Source organism: Papio anubis, chromosome 20, assembly GCF_008728515.1.
Source record: "Papio anubis isolate 15944 chromosome 20, Panubis1.0, whole genome shotgun sequence".
NCBI classification, from domain to species: Eukaryota; Metazoa; Chordata; class Mammalia; order Primates; family Cercopithecidae; genus Papio; species Papio anubis.
In genome coordinates this window covers 43753412-43773613 of record NC_044995.1, presented here as the reverse complement: position 1 = coordinate 43773613, position 20202 = coordinate 43753412, and the positions used below count along the sequence as shown (strand labels likewise).

General features: G+C 53.8%; 1 protein-coding gene across 2 annotated transcripts; it reads left to right on the top strand.

Annotated features, from left to right (window-relative positions):
* Positions 1-11561: 11561 nt before the first annotated feature.
* Positions 11562-19646, top strand: LRRC8E (leucine rich repeat containing 8 VRAC subunit E). Of its 2 annotated transcripts, none has more exons than XM_009193362.4 (3): positions 11562-11645; positions 13394-13536; positions 16685-19646. In XM_009193362.4, exons 2-3 carry the CDS (start codon positions 13399-13401, stop codon positions 18935-18937), a joined length of 2391 nt encoding a protein of 796 aa, XP_009191626.2. In that variant the 5' UTR covers positions 11562-11645; positions 13394-13398; the 3' UTR covers positions 18938-19646. The 2 variants fall into 2 exon arrangements, with proteins under 2 accessions (XP_009191626.2, XP_009191625.2); XM_009193361.4 differs by lacking the exon at positions 11562-11645 and adding an exon at positions 12250-13116.
* Positions 19647-20202: the final 556 nt, after the last annotated feature.

Below are 20202 nucleotides of genomic sequence, written 5' to 3'. Positions count from 1 at the left end.
TACAATGGCTGGGCACAGTGGCTCACACCTATAATCCCAGCACTTTGGGAGGCTGAGGCCAGAGGATCGCCTGAGACCAGAAGTTCAAGACCAGCCTGGGCAATATATCGAGACCCCGTCTCTATGAAAAAATCTAAAAAATAGCTGAGTGCAGTGGCACACATCTATAGTCCCAGCTACTTGGGAGGCTGAAGTGGGGAGGATCATCCGAGCCCAAGGGTTCAAGGTTACAGTGAGCTATGATGAAACCACTGCAGGGCCGGGCGCGGTGGCTCAAGCCTATAATCCCAGCACTTTGGGAGGCCGAGACGGGCGGATCACGAGGTCAGGAGATCGAGACCATCTTGGCTAACACAGTGAAACCCTGTCTCTACCAAAAAAAAAATAAAAAAAACTAGCCGGGTGAGGTGGCGGGCGTCTGTAGTCCCAGCTATTCGGGAGGCTGAGGCAGGAGAATGCCGTAGACCCGGGAGGCGGAGCTTGCAGTGAGATGAGATCCGGCCACTGCACTCCAGCCTGGGCGACAGAGTGAGACTCCGTCTCAAAACAACGAAACAAAACAACAACAACAAAAACCACTGCACTCCAGTCTGGGTGACAGAGCAAGACCTCATCTCCAAAATTTTTTTAAAAAGTTAAACTGGTCAATTTTTATTATATTGGACCAAAATTTAAATTTTTTTCTTTTTTCCTTTTAATTTCAGGAGAAACCTTAAAGCCAATTGAAAAAATATATCTTGGCCAGGTGTGGTGGCTCACGCCTGTAATCCCAGCACTTTGGGAGGCTGAGGCAGGTGGATCATGAGGTCAGGAGATCAAGACCATGGCAAAACCCCGTCTCTACTAAAAATACAAAAAAGTTAGCCGGGCGCGGTGGTGGACGCCTGTAGTCCCAGCAACTCGGGAGGCTGAGGCAGGAGAATGGTGGGAACCCGGGAGGCGGAGCTTGCAGTGAGCTGAGATAACGCCACTGCACTCCAGCCTGGGTGACAAAGCGAGACTACGTCTCAAAAAAAAAAGAAAAGAAAAGAAAAAGAAAAAATATATCTTCTTTCTTAGAGACAATGCCTCACTCTGTTGCCCAGGCTGGAGTATAGTGGTGCAATAGTAGCTCACTGTAGCCTCAACTTCCTGGGCTTAAGCACTTCTCCCACCTCAGCCTCCCAAATAGCTGGAACCACAGGCATGCGCCACTGCACCTGGCTATTTTTCTTTTTTTAATTTTTGTAGAGACGGGGTCTCAGGTCTCACTGTTGTCCAGGCTGGTCTCAAACTCTTGGGCTCAAACGATCCTCCTGCCTCAGCCTCCCAAAGTGCTGGGATTACACGCATGAGCCACCGTGCCTGGCCCATATATATATTTTTAAGCTAGATATTATCACGTGGTAAGGCTCACACAGTAGCAATGGGAATGTAAAGTGGGCAGCCTTTCTGATAAATAATTGGAAAGGATTGAGTATTAGTGTGCTATGACTCAGTCATCCCACTCAGCATCTATACCTGTGGCAGGTGCATCTATACTTGCAGCGGGTAAATCTATAACCACAGCACGTACCATACCACCCTGTCCATATCCCTGAGCACTCACAGTCCCTGTGGGCAGGGAAGTCAGAAGTGCCAGAGAGTTAACACCTGTCCACCTCCCTTCTCTGGAGCAGCCGTTAGACAGGGACAGACAGGAGCTGGTGGATAAATACTTCAATTCCTCAACCCTGTAATCCCAGCTACTCAGGAGGCTGAGGCAGGAGAATGGCTTGAACCCGGGAGATGGAGGTTGCAGTGAGCTAACACCACCGCACTCCATCCTGGGCAACAGAGCAAGACTCTGTCTCAAAAAATAAAATAAAAAAGATGCTAGTCCAGGCGCGGTGCCTCACACCTGTAATCCCAGCACTTCGGGAGGCCAAGGCAGGCGGATCACCTGAGGTCAGGAGTTTGAGACCAGCCTGGCCAACATGGTAAAACCCTGTCTCTACTAAAAATACAAAAATTAGCCGGGTGTGGTGGCATGTGCCTGTAATCCCAGCTACTCAGGAGGCTGGGAGACCCGCTTGAACCCAGTGGAGGTTGCAGTGAGCTGAGATCGCACCACTGCACTCCAGCCTGGGAGACAGACTCCATCTCTCAAAAAAAAAAAAAAAAAAAAAGCTTATTTCAGCATGTGGTTGCAAACATCCCCAGGGCACAGATCCCAAGAAGCCTCTCAGAAGACAGGAAGTAGGCCAGGCGGGGTGCCTCATGCCGGTAATCCCAGCACTTTGGGAGGCCAACACGGTAGGATCTCTTGAGCCCAGGAGTTTGAGACCAGCCTGGGCAACATAGCAAGACCCTGTCTCTCCAAAAAAATAAAATAAATAAATAATTCAGCAGATGTGGTGGTGCATGCCTGTGGACCCAGCTACTTGGGAGGGAGGGTGAAGCCGGAGGATCACCTGAGCCCAGGAGTTCAAGGCTGCACTGATCTAGGATCATGCCACTGCGTGCCAGCCTGGTCAATAGAGGGAGAAAAAAAAGAATGGAGGAGGAGGAGAACAGGAAGAGGAGGAGAAGGAGAAGGAGAGGAAAAGGGGAGGAGGAGGAGGAGGAGGGGCAAAGAGAAAGGAAAGGAAAGAAAAAAGAAAGAGAGAGAGAGAGGAGGAAGGAAGGAAGGAAGGGAGGAAGGGAGGGAGGGAGGGAGGGAGGAAGGGAGGGAAGGAAGGAAGGAGAGAGGAGGGGGAGGAGAGGGGGAGGGGAAGGATTGGTGTGGTGGCTCACACCTGTAATCACAACACTTTGGGAGCCTGAGGAATGAGTTCAATACCAGCCTGGCCAGCATGGCAAAACCCCGTCTCTACTAAAAATACAAAAATTAGCCAGGCACAGTGGTGGGCGCCTGTAATCCCAGCCACTCTGGAGGCTGAGGCAGGAAAACCGCTTGAACCCAGGAGGTGGACGTTGCAGTGAGCCCAGATCGTGCCATTGCACTCCAGCCATCTCAGAAAAATAAAAGAAAGAAAGAAAAAGAAGGCCGGACGCGGTGGCTCACATCTGTAATCCCAGCACTCCGGGAGGCTGAAACAGGCAGATCACCTGAGGTCAGGAGTTCGAGACCAGCCTGACCAACGTGGAGTAATCCCCGTCTCTACCAAAAATACAAAATTAGCTGAGTGGTGGTGCATGCCTATAATCCCAGTTACTTGGGAGGCTAAGGCTGGGAATCTCTTGAACCCGGGAGGCGGAGGTTGCAGTGAGCCGAGATCATGCCACTGCACTCCAGCCTGGGCAACAAGAGCGAAACCTCCATCAAGAAAGAAAGAAGAAAAGAAAGAGAGAGAGAGAGAGAGAGGGAGGGGAGAGAGAGAGAGGAAGGAAGGAAGGAAGGAAGGAAGGAAGGAAGGAAGGAAGGAAGGAAGGAAGGAAGGAAGGAAGGAAGGAAGGAAGGAAGGAAGGAAGGAAGGAAGGAAGGAAGGAAGGAAGGACGGACAGACAGGAAGAGTCACTCTAAAGGAGACACAACCTTTCTCAAAGGTCCCTTCCTCGGCCAGGCACGGTGGCTCAAGCCTGTAATCCCAGCACTTTGGGAGGCCGAGGTGGGCGGATCACGAAGTCAGGAGATCAAGACCATCCTGGCTAACCCGGTGAAACCCCGTCTCTACTAAAAAATACAAAAAGCGGCCGGGCGCGGTGGCTCAAGCCTGTAATCCCAGCACTTTGGGAGGCCGAGGCGGGTGGATTACGAGGTCAGGAGATCGAGACTATCCTGGCTAACATGGTGAAACCCCGTCTCTACTAAAAATACAAAAAACTAGCCGGGCGTGGTGGCGGACGCCTGTAGTCTCAGCTACTTGGGAGGCTGAGGCGGGAGAATGGCGTAAACCCGGGAGGCGGAGCTTGCAGTGAGCTGAGATCCGGCCACTGCACTCCAGCCTGGGCGGCAGAGTGAGACTCTGTCTCAAAAAAAAAGAAAGAAAGGTCCCTTCCTCAAAGAGGTCTTCAAGGAACCCCTCGTCCCTTGCTACCGCTTCACCTTGCTTTGTTATGCACACAATACTTGTCACAAACTGGCATTACCTTGTTCTTTCATTTGTCTTTTTTTTTCGTTTTTAAAAGCCAGGTTCTGAGCTGCCACTCAGGCTGGAGTACAGTGGTGCGATCATGGCTCACTGTAGCCTCCAACTCCCAGGCTCAAGCAATCCTCCTGTCTCAGCCTCTCGAGTAACTGGGACCACAGGTGCCCAGTATCACACCCAGCTCATTTTTATTTACTTATTTACTTACTTTTGAGATGGAGTCTCGCTCTGTCACCTAGGCTGGAGTGCAGTGGTGCAATCTCGGCTCACCACAACCTCCACCTCCTGGGTTCAATCCATTCTCCTCCCTCAGCCTCTTGAGTAGCTGGGATTACAGGTGCCTAATCACGCCTAATTCTTCTATCATTTTAAATTGTTTTTTGTAGAGATGGGATCTCACTACGTTGCTCAAGCTGATCTCAAACTCCTGGGCTCAAGCGATCCACCCACCTTGGTCAGTCTCCCAAATTGCTGGGATTAAAGGTGTAAGCCACCCCACCTGGTCTCCTTTATTAGTTTACTTAGTGTATCTCTCTCACCCACTGGGATAGAAGCTCTTGGAGAGTAGGGAGCCTTGCTCGTCTTGTCCTTCAAGGAAGCTACAGGTGCTGACTGACAACAGGTGCTCTTAAAGCTCTACTAAATCCAACAGGAAGTTTTGTCTTTGGACTCCCTGTGGCGGTGCCCAGAGGGTCCCTGACTTACAAGTTTCCAACCCTAGAGGTTTCCGGTCTCAGGCTCAGACCTGGCGAATGTCAGGGAATTTTTTTTTTTTTTTTTTTTTTCCTTTTGAGACGGAGTTTTGCTCTTGTTGCCCAGGCTGGAGTGCAGTGGTACCATCTCGGCTCACTGCAACCTCTGCCTCCCAGGTTCAAGCGATTCTCCTGCCTCAGCCTCCCAAGTAGCTGGGATTACAGGCTCGAGCCACCACACCCAGCTAATGTTTTGTATTTTTAGTAGAGATGGGGTTTCAGCATGTTGACCAGGCTGGTCTCGAACTCCTGACCTCAGGTGATCCACCCAAGTCGGCCTCCCAAAGTGCTTGGATTACAGATGTGAGCCACTGCGCCCGGCCAAGCCAGGGCTTCTTTTACCCTATCAGGGAGAACCCTCCCTCTCCCACCCTAAGTACAGGTAGGAATATTTCCATGGATGGTTTTGTTTTGAGAGGGAGTCCCGTTGTATCGCCCAGGCTAGAGTGCGGTGGTGCAATCTCAGTTCACTGTAACCTCCGCCTCCCAGGCTCAAGCGATTCTCTTGTCTCAGCCTCCCAAGTAGCTGGGATTACAGGCGTGAGCCACCACACCCAGATAATTTTTGTATTTTTAGTAGAGACGGGGTTTCACCATGTCGGCCACTCTGGTCTCAAACTCCTGACCCCAGGTGATCCACCCCCCTTGGCCTCCCAAAGTGCTGGGATTACAGGTGTGAGCCACCGTGCCCAGCCGAAGCCTATAGCAGCTGGTATTCCTAGGTGGTCTCCCATCCACGTCACGTACTAACCAGGCCGGACCCTGCTTAGCTTCCGAGATGAGATGAGGATCGGGTGCTTTCAGGGTGGTATGGCCGTAGATATAGCCAAGGTTTTTCAAACTGAGAGCAGATCAAGGTCCAATTCCACAGGTTTGCTCATCTAAGACCCAGCTCAGACCTCCCTAGGTGGGGCGGCCAGGGTGGGGGTGGGGAGGTAGAGAAGCTGAGTCCCCCACCCCCCACCTGGAGGGCAGACCACAGTGTTGGGCAGGGACAGACAGGTGGACATCCCCACTCTACTCAACTTCTGTTGATTCAGCCCAGTTCCTGCCTCATGGCCAGAGCCTCCCCTCCCCTGTCCTCTCCTCCCCCAACTCCACTCCCAGCACCTGAAAACTCCAGTCACCTGTGCCTTGGCTGGGCTTTAAGGCCAGGTGACTGGGCCTTGCGGGGTTAGAGGAAGCCCTTCCACACTTTTTTGTGTTTTTGGGTTTTTGGAGACAGGGTCCTGCTTGGTGGCCCAGGCTGGAGTGCAGTGGCATGATCATAGCTCGCTGCAGCCTCTCAACTTCCCAGGTTCAGGTGATCCTCCCACCTCAGCCTCCAGAGTAGCTGAGACTACAGGCACACTTCACCACACCTGGCTGATTTTTAAATTTTTGTTTTTGTAGGTTTTAAAACTTTTTGTAGAGATGTGGCACCACTATATTACTCAGGCTGGTTTCAAACTCCTGGGCCCAAGGTATCCTCCTGCCTTGGCCTCCCAACGTGTTGGGATTACAGGTGTGAGTCACAGAGCCCAGCCTCCACATTTTCTTTTCTTTTTTTTTTTTTTTTTTGAGATGGAGTCTCACTCTGTTGCCCAGGCTGGAGTACAGTGGTATGATCTCGCCTCACTGCAAGCTCTGCCTCGCGGGTTCACGCCATTCTCCTGCCTCAGCCTCCCCAGTAGCTGTGACTACAGGCACCCACCACCATGCCCGGCTAATTTTTTGTATTTTTAGTAGAGACGGGATTTCACCATGTTAGCCAGGATGGTCTCGATCTCCTGACCTCGTGATCCGCCCGCCTCGGCCTCCCAAAGTGCTGGGATGACAGGCGTGAGCCACTGTGCCTGACTTCAGCCTCCACATTTTCTCGACAGGGTCTTTAAGACCTGGTTCCCAGAAGGGTGGCCCTTTGGGAGTTCAGGGTCTCCAGCTCTCTCAGTTTCCCCAGCTACCGGGGTCCAGCCAGACTGCAAAGCTGCAAAGTTCTAAGACCCCTGCATCTCCCGCCAGCCCCCAGCCCAGCAGTACAAAGCACCATAGGACCACTCTCTTCCTCGCAACCCCGCTGATTGCGAGGCGCCAGGAGTAGGGTCGACCTGGGCGCGCCTGCGACAAGGCGGGGCCGAGTCGTCCGGGGGCGGGGCGGGGCGGCTCCGGGTCTCCTGTCCCCGCCTGCCCTGACTCACCCTCGCGGCCCGCCCGGGAACTCTGCGGGAGTCGCGGCAGCTCCGCTCCCAGAGACCCAGGAGTTGGGCCCAGCGTCCCTCCCGGAACGGTGAGTAGGTGGCTCTTCGCCTCTGGGTACCCCACGAGGTGGCGGGGTGGGAGTCGGACCGGGAGTCCCCGGGTCTGGACAAGGGGCAGAGTCGCTCCAGGTGCGCTGGCCCTGTGGCCAGGGCAGGCCGTCCCGACACACCAGGAGTTGGGGTAGGGGTGCGGGCTGGGGCAAAGGGAAACCTGGCCCACGAGGTGCCTGTCCTGGGAGCCAGGCAGACCCGGCCAAGTCTCAGCGTGAAGATAAACAGGCTGAAGATAAACTTGACTTTGGGGATCTCAACCACTTTCCCCTCCCCTTGGCATCTGGGAAGACACTGACAACTCATCCCGGGGAGACCCTCAGAGCCCCAGAACCTACCACTTGGGGTGGGTTCAACCAAGCCTGACCTCTGGTGCTCTTGAACTTACAGATGTCCCAGACTTTGAAGTCCGTTAGCAGAGGCAGCTTGCAAAACTACCCCCCTGGGAATCCACAGGCCTGGAGCCTGACCCAGGACGGGCTACAGAGATGCCACCCTCCCCCACCCTAGACCCTCAGTTTCTCCCTCGTATAAAAGGTTGAAGCTCGGCCGGACACCGTGGCTTACGTCTATAATCCCAGCACTTTGGGAGGCCGAGGCAGCCAGGTCACCTGAGGTCAGGTATTCAAGACCAGCCTGGCTAACACCGTGAAACTCCATCTCTACTAAAAATACAAAAATGAGCTGGGCATGGTGGTGCATACCTGTAGTCCCAGCTACTCGGGAGGCTGAGGCATTAGTATTGCTCGGACCCAAGAGGTGGAGGTTGCAGTGCGTTGAGATTGGGCCACGGCACTCCAGCCTGGGCGACAGAGCGAGACTCCATCTCAAAAAAAAAAAAGGTTGAGGCCAGGAACAGTGGCTCACGCCTATAATCCCAGCACTTTGGGAGGCTGAGGTGGGAGGATGCTTGGACTCAGGAGTTCAAGACCAGCTTGGGCAACATAGCGAGACCCCTATCTCTACAAAAATTACAAAAGTTGGCTGGGCATGGTAGCATGCACCTGTAGTCCCAGCTACTGGGGAGGCTGAGGCAGGAGGATCACTTAAGCCTAGGAGTTCGAGGCTGCAATGAGCTATGATCGCGCCATTGAACTCCAGCCTGGGTAACAGAGCAAGACCATATCTCTCTCTCTTTTTTTTTTTTTTTTGAGATAGAGTCTTGCTCTGTCACCAGGCTGGAGTGCAGTGGCGCGATCTTGGCTCATGGCAACCTCCGCCTCCAAGGTTCAAGCGATTCTCCTGCCTTAGCCTCCTGAGTAGCTGGGACTACAAGCACGCGGCACCATGCCCAGCTAATCTTTGTATTTTTAGAGATAGGGTTTCATCATGTTGGCCGGGATGGTCTTGATCTCTTGACCTCGTGATCTACCTGCCTCAGTCTCTCAAAGTGCTGGGATTACAGGTGTGATCCACTGCATCTGTCAGGACCCTATGTCTTAAAAAAAAAAAAAAAAAAAAAGTTGGGCCTTGTGTTCTACAAAACCCCTCTTAGGGCTGAAAACTGCTGGATGTTTCTTCCTTGTTCCCTGCCTCTTAGCATAGGCTGTGGGTGTGGAGGGTCTCACTCTTCCACCCTTCCCCCAGCAGGAACTCACCAACACATATTTTGGAGGCAAGTGGCTTGAGGAGGACCTGGGAGGGAGGAGGGGTGAGGCATGGGTGCAAGGAACCAGGGCTGGTGGGAGCCACATGGTCTTAGGCTGGAAGGCCTTCCAGCCTGGCCTGCTGCAATGCAACACCGCTCTTAGGTGCTTTTGGCAAAGATGCTGTTTTGTTGTTGTTGTTTGATTTTTGAGATAGTTTTGCTCTGTCGCCCAGGCTGGAGTGCAGTGGCGCAATCACGGCTCACTGCAACTTCCACCTCCTGGGTTCAAGAGATTCTCCCGCTTCAGCCGGGCGCGGTGGCTCAAGCCTGTAATCCTAGCTCTTTGGGAGGCAGAGGTGGGTGGATCACGAGGTCAGGAGATCGAGACCATCCTGGCTAACACGATGAAACCCCACCTCTACTAAAAATACAAAAAATTAGCCGGGTGAAGTGGTGGGCACCTGTAGTCCCAGCTACTCTGGAGGCTGAGGCAGGAGAATGGCGTGAACCCGGGAGGCGGAGCTTGCAGTGAGCAGAGATCGTGCCACTGCACTCCAGCCTGGGCAACAGAAAGAGATTCCATCTCAAAAAAAAAAAAAAAAAAAAGAGATTATCCTGCTTCAGCTTCCCCATTAGCTGGGAGTATAGGCGCCCACTACCGCGCCCGGCTAATTTATTATTTTTAGTAGACACGGGGTTTTACCATGCTGGCTAGCCTGGTCTCTAACTCCTGACCTCAAATGATCTGCCCGCCTTGGCCTCCCGAAGTATTGGGATTACAGGCATGAGCCACCATGCCCAGCAAGATGCTGCATTTTAATTAAGAGGCTGTCTCCCAAGAGGGAACAGAGCGGTTGCAATCCTACAGGCAGGACCTGGAGGCTGGATGGGTCAGGCTTCGAATGCCACTTGAACTGTAGAAGCTTGAACAAGTTATTTCTCTCTCTTGAGTCTGGAAAACAAAGTCCCCGACATCGACACTGCCTGACTTGGGAGAAAAGGAGGCGTTCAGTGTCTGGTGGAGGAAGCTGAGCGTATATACGTCCCATTGTTGTGTTTTCCCTGGCTCTGCCCCAATTCTTCGAGCCCCTGTTCCCACCACCCCTTCCCCCCACCCCTGCTCAGACAAAGTGGGGGCCTGTCTTGTGTCTGTGGAAATTTAATGGCAGGTTTGTGAGGATCAAGTTTGAGTCATGGAGACAGATAATGATAGCCCCTGTGGCTGCCCCCCGGTCCCCTGAGAGTTTCTGCCTTCTTGTCTGTGATTGTGCACCTGGGATGGCTATTGGTGGAGCTCACACCAGGGTGGCAAGGACAGGAAGTTGGTCCCGGCTCGTGTTTGTGTGCGTTTTGTGTGATTTCTTCTGCAGTCCCCAGAGTCAGTAGTTTTGTTTTGTTTTGTTTTGTTTTTTTGAGACAGAGTCTCAATTTGTCGCCCAGGCTGGAGTACAGTGGCGAGATCTTGGCTCACTGCAGCTTCTGTCTCCTGAGTTTAAGCGATTCTCCTGCCTCACCCTCTCACCTGTAACCTATCTGGGATTACAGGCATCCACCACCATACCTGGCTAATTGTTTCGGTATTTTTAGGAGAGACAGGGTTTCATCATGTTGGCCAGGCTGGGCTCGAACTTCTGACCTCAAATTATCCACCTACTTTGGCTTCCCAAAGTGCTGGGATTACAGGCGAGAGCCACTGCACCCAGCCCGAGTCAGTACTGTTTTGTTTTCTGTTTTTGAGATAGGGTCTTGCCCAGACTGGTTCATGACTCACTGCAGCCTCTAACTCCTGGGTTCAAGCACTCCTCCCACCTCAGCCTTCCAAGTAGCTGGGACTACAGGCATGCACCACCACACCTGGCAAATTTTTAGATTTTTTTGTAGAAATGGGGTCTCACTATGTTGCCCCAGCGGCTTAAACTCCTGGGCTCAAGCAATCCTCCTGCTTCAGCCTCCCAAAGTGCTGGAATTACAGGCGTGAGCCACCGTGCCCAGCCTGGGGTCAACGTTCTTAGGTAAAGCAACGGAGTACTGTCCCTGCAGGATCCTTCGAGGACTTAATGGATGGCCAGAACTGAAACAGGATGTGAGGCTCCCTGGTGCTGGGTCTCTCCGAAGCTCAGTGTATGTACTTGGACTTTATACCCTCATGCACAAATATGCATGACCTAGAATGACCCCAAGTGTCCATTTTGGTGGGTGCAATGTACATATTCATCCCCTGGGGATAGTTGAGCTGTCCTGGTATGTTTCTAGATACTGGTGACCCAGGCAGACTGGGATATTTGTGGCTGGAGTGCAGTGGTGCAATCTCGGCTCACTTCAACCTCCGCCTCCCGGGTTCAAGGGGTTCTCGTGCCTCAGCCTCCCGAGTAACTGGAACTACAAGCACCCTCCACCATGACCGGCTAATTTTTGTATTTTTAATAGAGACGGGGTTTCACCATGTTGGCCAAGGCTGGTCTCGAACTCCTAACCTCAAGTGATCAGCCCACCTCAGCCTCCCAAACTATACTTGGCTTTGTGCTTAGGGCAGGGAGTATGAATGAGCATGAGGGCCGGGCGATGGTGTTTGGGACCCTGTGCTCTGGGCACCCCCTTGCATGTATTTGAGTCTGGGTGAGTCACCACCTGAGTCAGGGAACCCATGACTTTTTGTTTTTTGTTTTGTTTTTTTTGAGACGGAGTCTCGCTCCATCTCCCAGGCTAGAGTGTGGTGGCACGATCTCAGCTCACCACAACCTCTGCCTCCCGGGTTCAAGGATTCTCCTGCCTAGCTGGGACTACAGGTTCACGCCACCATGCCCGGCTAATTTTTGTATTTTCAGTAGAGACGGGGTTTCACCATGCTGGCCAGGCTGGTTTCGAACTCCTGACCTCGTGATCCGCCTACCTCGGCCTCCCAAAGTGCTAGGATTACAGATGTGAGCCACTGCACCTGGCCCGACTCATGACATTTTACGCTTGCATGGTGAGTCCCCATGTGGGCAGGCTGTACCCACCCCCGTGCCTGCCTGATTCCCCAGACTGAAGTGGGGGCCCCTGAGGGGGTAAAAGGATGTGATCTTTGGGGACTGCCTGGCCTTTAACTTGGTGGGTGGAGCCTGCAGCCTATCTTGTTTCTACCCAAGAGTCACCCCAAAATATTGGGGGGACACAGAAACTGAAAAGCAAGGCTCAGGCGTGTCAGAATCATTGGCTGAGCTGTGCGTCAGGGGACCAGGGTTTCCCTAGATTCTTCCTGGGGAGATGGATGGGGAGCCAGAGAGAACTCCCTGATGGGCAGATGTCCTCCTTCCTGGCCAAACCCCTGTGCCCAGTTACAGATTATCTTTTTTGTGTGTTTTTTGAGATGGAGTCTCACTCTGTCACCCAGGCTGGAGTGCAGTGGCACGATCTCGGTTCACTGCAACCTCCGCCTCCCCAGATCAAGACCCTCCCACCTCAGCCTCCAGAGTAGCTAGGATTACAGGTGTGCTTCACCATGCCCGGTTAATTTTTTATGTATTTTTAGTAGACCTGGGGTTTCACCGTGTTGGCCATGCTGGTCTCGAACTCCTAACCTCAAGTGATCCGCCCGCCTCAGCTTCCCATACTGCTGGGATGACAGGCGTGAGCCACGGCGCCCAGCCCCAGTTACAGATTATCTATCTGGACAAGGACAGGAGGCTCCCAGGACTGGGGGAACTTGGATGTTGGCAGAAGTGGGCTGGTCTAAGGGTCTCCACCTTCCTTGTTCCACCTCAGCCTCTGGGGAAGTGGGCGCCTGCCTGGGAGGTTGACATCTCAGCTCATGCCCCACGCCCCAGTGTGACTTGTGGCTGGCCTGTCTGTATCTGCAATAATGATACCTTGGTCTAAAAGGAGACCCTGGGAACAGACAGAGTGGGCCGGCTAGGAACCTGGCAGCACAGCCCTGGCCTGGTCGTAGGTGTCACCTGACAGCTTTCCATTTGCAAGTCCTCCCTCCTCCTCGGACATCCGGACACCCCATTGCCCCCTCTCAGAGCCAGGTCTCTGGTTTCTGCCTGTGATTCTGGGCTGTAGCCCCTTTAGAAACTCAGGTGTCGTGGTCACCTCTACCCCCAGGGCTGACTAGCCTTCAGCTTGGCCACTCCCTGCCCCTGGGGCCCTGGTAACCAGAGCCAGGCTCCAGCCGGCTTTTCCGGTTGGAGGTTGGAGGTGGTGCCCAGAGTGCCCCTGGAGGGGGTGGAGGGGCCCACCCCCGGAAGTCCTGAGCCTTGTGACACTTTCAGGTCTGGTAGGGGTGAGAGCCGAGGCTGGCCCAGACGCTGAGTGTCTGCGGTCAGGGAGCATCGAGGCAGATGTTTTCAGGCCTTGGTGTCAGGGGTGGGAGAGGAATACCTGGTTTCGGGGAGGCAGCCAAGCGAGGAAGCTGGAGGGCGGCGGCCCTGTGGACTAGCCCTACTGTGCTCTTTGAGGTCAGACAAGTCAGATCAGGTGCAGGGGTGCCCAGAGGGGAACGGTGGCCGCTTGGTTCTGGGCAGGTGGTGATGTCTGCATGGAGGGTGACTGAGGCCAGTCTAAGAGGGAAGTGGGGGGCACACACCTCGGATGTTTGGACAAGTTTGAACAGGGAGGGTCACGGGCAGATGAGGAGCACGGCCCTGCCTGTGGGTGGCTCCTCGGGGTACCCCCTGCAGAGCCTTCCATCCTGAGGGTCTCTCTCTACACCCCCCGTCTCGTCCCCTCCCACAGGCAGCATGATCCCCGTGGCCGAGTTCAAGCAGTTTACGGAACAGCAGCCTGCATTCAAGGTGCTCAAACCCTGGTGGGACGTGCTGGCCGAGTACCTCACCGTGGCCATGCTCATGATCGGGGTCTTTGGCTGTACCCTCCAGGTGAGGTGCTCCCCTGTGAAGGGGGCATGACCAAAGGGGTGGGGCAGGTGTCTGGGGAAGTCAGGAAGCCTTCCCATCACCCAAGAAAGTGAGAGGAAACTGAAGACAGAGCCCCTCAAAGGCCCATCCAGACCCCTTATCTTCCTTACCTCCATAGCCAGGAGCACCAGAGTCCCACATTGCTATGCCATTCCTTATCTTTTTTTTTTTGAGATAGAGTCTCGCTATGTCGTCCAGGCTACTAGAGTACAGTGGTGTGATCTCAGCTCCCTGCAACTTCTGCCTCCTGGGTATAAGAGGTTCTCCTGCCTCAGCCTCCTGAGCAGCTGGGATTATAGGCGCCCGCCCGCCACCATGCTTGGCTAATTTCTGTAGTTTTTTAGTAGAGATGGGGTTTCACCATGTTATCCAGGCTGGTCTCGAACTCCTGACCTCAAGTGATCTCCCTGCCTGGGCCTCCCAAAGTGTTGGGATTACAGGCGTGAGCCACTGCGCCCAGCCTTTTTTTTTTTTTTTTTTTTTGAGACGGAGTCTCCCTCTGTTGCCCAAGCTGGAGTGCAATGGCACGGTCTCAGCTCACTGCAACCTCTGCCTCCCAGGTTCAAGCAATTCTCCTGCCCTGTGCCTCCTGGCAGGGTGGGTACTATAGACATGCCACCACACTCCCACTAATTTTCAGTAGAGACAGGGAGCCCACTACGCTACAGATTGGTCTTGAACTCCTGACCTCATGATCTCCCTCACTAGGCTCTCAATGTTGGGATTACAGGCATGAGGCACCACACCCTCGAATTCTCTTTCTTTCTTTTCTTTTTTTTTTGGCTAAAGAGACAGGGCCATGGTGGCTCACACCAGTAATCCTGCACGGGGAGGCCGCTGGGAGTATCACTTAAGGCTGTAGTTCAGACCAGCCTGGCTAACATGGTGAAAAAAAAAACCTGGCCCTTACTTAAAGATATAATATTAGCTGGGCATGGTGGTGACACCTGTAATCCCAGCTACCTGAAGGAGGCAGGAAAAAATTGCTTGAACCTTGGAAGGGAGGCTGCAGGAGCCGATCATACCATTGCACTCCAGCCTGGGCGATGAGCCAGACCTTTAAAAAAAAATAATAAAATAATTGAAAATTAAAATAAAGAGGGTCTCATTCTGTCATCCAGGCTGGAGTACTGCAGTGGCATGATCACAGCTCAATGCAGCCTTGAACTCCTGGGCCTGGCACTCTCCCCACCAGCCTCCAGAGTAGCTGGGATTACAGGAACACTTCGTACCACGCCCCAGCTAATTTTTAATTCTACTTGACACGGGGTCTTGCTATAAGCTGCTCAGGCTGGTCTCAACTCCTGGCCTTGGGCCATCCTCCCACCAGCCTCCCAAAGTGCTGGGACAGGTGTGAGCCACCGCTCCAGCCCTCGTGATTTTCATAATGCTCAATTCTCCCTGACCTGGAAAGTACTGCAATTGCTATATGAGGTGTTACTTTTCTGTAAATAAAGTAGCAAGGATTGAGGGGCTTAAATACCAGAAATGTTTCCTCTTCTGGGTCTGGTTCCGGAGGCCAGAAGTCCGAGATCAAGGCGTCAGTTGACAGTGAGGGAGAATCTTCCAAGCCTCCCTGCTAGATTATTGTAGCTCCATGGGTTCCCTTTGGCTTGTAGATGATACATCTTCCCAGTACTTTCTTTCTTTCTTTCTTTCTTTTTAGACTGAGCCTCCCCCTCTGTCACCACCCAGGCTGGAGCAGTGGTGCAATCTCACTCACTGCAACTCTTGGCCTCCCAGGTTCAAACACCTCCTGGTTTAGTTCCCAAGTAGCCAGGATTACAGGCGTAGCTACCATGTCTGGCTAATTTTTTTGTTTTTGTATTTTAGGAGTCACATTTCTGCATGTTGGCCAGGCTGGACTTAACTTGACCTTTAGATCCCCTGCGGTTCACATTCCCAAAGTGCTGGATTATAAGCATGAGTTTCACCACGCCTAGCCGACAGTTTTTTAGTAAGCTCTGTCACCTGGCTGGAGTGCAGTGGCTTAACTCATAGCTCACTGTAACCTTGTACTCCTGGCCTCAAGCAATCCTCCTCTACCACCCCGACTTGGCCCCTGTCCCACTGCCTCCCAAATCACTGGGATTACAAGCCTGAACCACCACACCCAGCCTCTCCCTGTATCCCCGCGTCATCTTCTCTCTCTGTGTCTGTCTCTGTGTCTATGTTTCCCCTTTCTCTAAGGCGCAGTCATCCTGGGCCCACCCTGCTGGCTTTGTCTTAACCTGACTACCTCTGCAAAGACCCTATTACCAAACAGGAGCCGCCTGACGCAGCTCAAATAATACCACATTCATAAGAATTCGGAGTTGGGACTTCAACATCTTTTCGGGGGACACGATTCAACCCAGTTCCTTTTCTCAAAGACCAGTGCTTGCTGGAGCCATGGTGAGCCATGCCTCATCCTTAGGTGACTTTGGGAGGCTGAGGGGACTTCTGAGGCCAAGAAAGCCTGAGATCAGCCTGGCCGACATAGTGAAATCTCATCTCTACTAGAAATACAAAAATTGGCTGGGCGTGGTACTGCGTGCTTGTAGCCCCAGCTACTAAGGAGGCTGAGGCAGGAGAATTGCTTGAACTGGGAGGGGGACGTTGCAATGAGCCAAGATTGCACCACTGCACGCAGCCTCGGTGACGGAGCGACACTCAGTCTCAAAAAAGAAAAAAAAAAAAAGACCAGTGCTTAGAGGTCTAGCAAAACTCTTCCAAAGTCACAGCTGGCTGGCAACAGTCAGAGATGGGGGATGCGGGGGTCTCCCACCTTCAGCCTGTTTTTCCCCCATCTCCCTCATTTTCTTTTTTTTGCACTCACTCATTTTGAGACGGAGTCCTACTCTGTCGTCCAGGCTGGAGTACAATGGTACGATCTCGGCTCACTGTAACCTCCGTCTTCCAGGTTCAAGCGATTTCTCCTGCCTCAGCTTCCCAAGTAGCTGGGATTACAGGTGCCCACCACCATGCCCGGCTAATTTTGTATTTTTAGTAGAAACGGGTTTCACCATGCTGGGCTGTGGCTGGCCTCAACTCCTGACCTCAAGTGATCCGCCCACCTCAGCCTCCCAAAGTGCTAGGATTACAGCCCTGAGTCTCTTTTGCTCCTCAGGTGACACAGGACAAGATCATCTGTCTACCCAATCACGAGCCCCAGGAGAACTTATCAGAGGCCCCGTGCCAGCAATTGCTGCCTCGGAGGAGCCCTGAGCAGATGGGGGCCCTGCAGGAGGTTAAAGGCCTTAAGAACAATTTGGACTTGCAGCAATACAGCTTCATTAACCAGCTGTGCTACGAGACGGCCCTGCACTGGTATGCCAAATACTTCCCCTACCTCGTGGTCATTCACACACTCATCTTCATGGTCTGCACCAGTTTCTGGTTCAAGTTCCCTGGCACCAGCTCCAAGATCGAACACTTCATCTCCATCCTGGGCAAGTGTTTCGACTCTCCATGGACCACAAGGGCCCTGTCCGAGGTCTCCGGGGAGAACCAGAAGGGCCCAGCAGCCGCCGGACGGGCCTCGGCCACCATAGTGGCCACGGCAGGGGCCGCGCCAGGGAAGGCAGGGGAGGGTGAGAAGGAGAAAGTGCTGGCGGAACCAGAGAAGGTGGTGACCGAGCCTCCAGTTGTCACCCTGCTGGACAAGAAGGAGGGTGAGCAAGCCAAAGCCCTGTTTGAGAAGGTGAAGAAGTTCCGTGTGCACGTGGAAGAGGGTGACATCCTGTACACCATGTACATCCGACAGACGGTGCTGAAAGTGTGTAAGTTCCTGGCCATCCTGGTCTACAACCTGGTCTATGTGGAGAAGATCAGTTTCCTGGTGGCCTGTAGGGTGGAGACGTCAGAGGTCACGGGCTACGCCAGCTTCTGCTGCAACCACACCAAGGCCCACCTCTTCTCCAAGCTGGCCTTCTGTTACATCTCCTTCGTGTGCATCTACGGACTCACCTGCATCTACACGCTCTATTGGCTCTTCCACCGGCCCCTCAAGGAGTACTCCTTCCGTTCCGTGCGGGAGGAGACTGGCATGGGGGACATTCCTGATGTCAAGAATGACTTCGCCTTCATGCTGCACCTCATCGATCAGTATGACTCCCTCTACTCCAAGCGCTTCGCTGTCTTCCTGTCCGAGGTCAGCGAAAGCCGTCTAAAGCAGCTCAATCTCAACCATGAGTGGACGCCCGAGAAGCTTCGACAGAAGCTGCAGCGCAACGCCGCAGGTCGGCTGGAGCTGGCCCTCTGCATGCTTCCGGGACTGCCCGACACCATCTTTGAGCTCAGTGAGGTGGAGTCACTCCGGCTGGAGGCCATCTGCGATATCACCTTCCCCCCGGGGCTGTCGCAGCTGGTGCACTTACAGGAGCTCAGCTTGCTCCACTCGCCCACCAGGCTACCCTTCTCCTTGCAGGTCTTCCTGCGGGACCACCTGAAGGTGATGCGCGTCAAATGCGAAGAGCTCCGCGAGGTGCCGCTTTGGGTGTTCGGGCTGCGGGGCTTGGAGGAGCTGCACCTGGAGGGGCTTTTCCCCCAGGAGCTGGCTCGGGCGGCCACCCTGGAGAGCCTCCGGGAGCTGAAGCAGCTCAAGGTATTGTCCCTCAGGAGCAACGCCGGGAAGGTGCCAGCCAGTGTGACCGACGTCGCCGGCCACCTGCAGAGGCTCAGCCTGCACAATGATGGGGCCCGTCTGGTTGCCCTGAACAGCCTTAAGAAACTGGCGGCATTGCGGGAGCTGGAGCTGGTGGCCTGCGGGCTGGAGCGCATCCCCCACGCAGTGTTCAGCCTGGGCGCCCTGCAGGAACTCGACCTCAAGGACAACCACCTGCGCTCCATCGAGGAAATCCTCAGCTTCCAGCACTGCCGGAAGCTGGTCACGCTCAGGCTATGGCACAACCAGATCGCCTATGTCCCCGAGCACGTGCGGAAGCTCAGGAGCCTGGAGCAGCTCTACCTGAGCTACAACAAGCTGGAGACCCTGCCCTCCCAGCTCGGCCTGTGCTCGGGCCTCCGTCTGCTGGACGTGTCCCACAACGGGCTACACTCCCTGCCACCCGAGGTGGGCCTCCTGCAGAACCTACAGCACCTGGCCCTCTCCTACAATGCCCTAGAGGCCCTGCCCGACGAGCTCTTCTTCTGCCGTAAGCTTCGGACATTGCTTCTGGGTGACAACCAGCTGAGCCAGCTCTCGCCCCACGTGGGTGCCCTCAGGGCCCTCAGCCGCCTGGAGCTCAAAGGAAACCGCCTTGAGGCGCTGCCTGAAGAACTTGGCAACTGTGGGGGGCTAAAGAAGGCGGGGCTCCTGGTGGAAGACACCCTTTACCAGGGTCTGCCGGCAGAGGTGCGGGACAAGATGGAGGAGGAATGAAGCCGGGGTGGGGCCTTAAAAATGCTTCCGCCCTGGAATCTCAACCATTGTCTTCCAAGACAGCTGTGTCAGCTTTCAGGGACCCAGGAGGATCTGGGGCTGGTTTGTCTGGGGAGAGAGAGAGGATGTTGTGGAGTTGGGGTGGAACCTGGTATGGAGGGATTAACTCAGTCATGGGATTCTCCAAAACCACACCTGTGTCTCTGGCAGCCTGGCTGGCCTTGCTCCCATCCCTAGACCAGAACTGCTGCCTCTCCCTGTATATTCCGGCTCAATTAGTGCCACATATGGGGGAAAGGACACATCCCAGTGGGATTTCCAACACTCCCCCTCCCCATGCAACAGACAAAGCAACTTACATCTGGGGTTCTCTCCCAAGGAGAGGACACAGACACAGTTGTTCGCCGTGTTATATGTGAGCTCAGAACAATGGTTCTCATTTGGCTAAGCAGCAAAATCACCTAGGGAGTCGGTGCAAAACAAAATATCCCAGTCCCCACCCCTGAAAGACTGACTCAGGAGGTTTGGTTGGGGGCCAGGAGTCTGTTCCTAAATAAGTATCCCAGGTAGTTCTGGTGCAAGTAAGTGGTCCTGACATGGCATGTTGGGAAATGCTGATGTAGGCCGGGCGCGGTGGCTCATGCCTGTAATCCCAGCAGTTTGGGAGGCCGAGGCGGGTGGATCATGAGGTCAGAAGATTGAGACCACCCTGCAGAACACGGTGGAACCCTGTCTCTACTAAAAATACAAAAAACATTAGCCGGGCGTGGTGGTGGGTGCCTGTAGTCCCAGCTACTTGGGAGGCTGAGGCAGGAGAATGGTGTGAACCCGGGAGGCGGAGCTTGCAGTGAGCCGAGATCGCGCCACTGCACTCCAGCCTGGGTGACAGAGCAAGACTCCATCTCAAAAAAAAAAAAAAAAAAAGTAATTTTGATGTAAAGGTATCATGGCTGGGCTCTGTGGCTCATGACCGTAATCCCAGAACTTTAAGAGGCTGAGGCAGGAGGATGGTTGAGCTCAGGAGTTTGAGATCAGCCTGGGCAACATAGTGAGACCCCACCTCTGCCAAAAAAAAAAAAAGGGTATCCAAATATCTAGATTCTGATTTCTTTTGAGGTCCTAGACCCTTTAAGAAACTGATGAAGCCAGGCACCTCCTTCCTCAGGAAAATGTACAAATACACACAAAGCTCTTCAGGCAGCTGATAGATTTCCCCCAGAGAGATATTCAAGGACTTCCTAAGGTGGGCGGACTCCAGGGTTAGG

Excerpts from the sequence above, each read along its gene's own strand:
- LRRC8E (XM_009193362.4), top strand. The coding sequence starts at position 13,399 with ATGATCCCCGTGGCCGAGTTCAAGCAGTTTACGGAACAGCAGCCTGCA. Across the intron at positions 13,537-16,684 it reads TCTTTGGCTGTACCCTCCAG|GTGACACAGGACAAGATCAT; the intron begins GTGAGGTGCTCC and ends TTTGCTCCTCAG.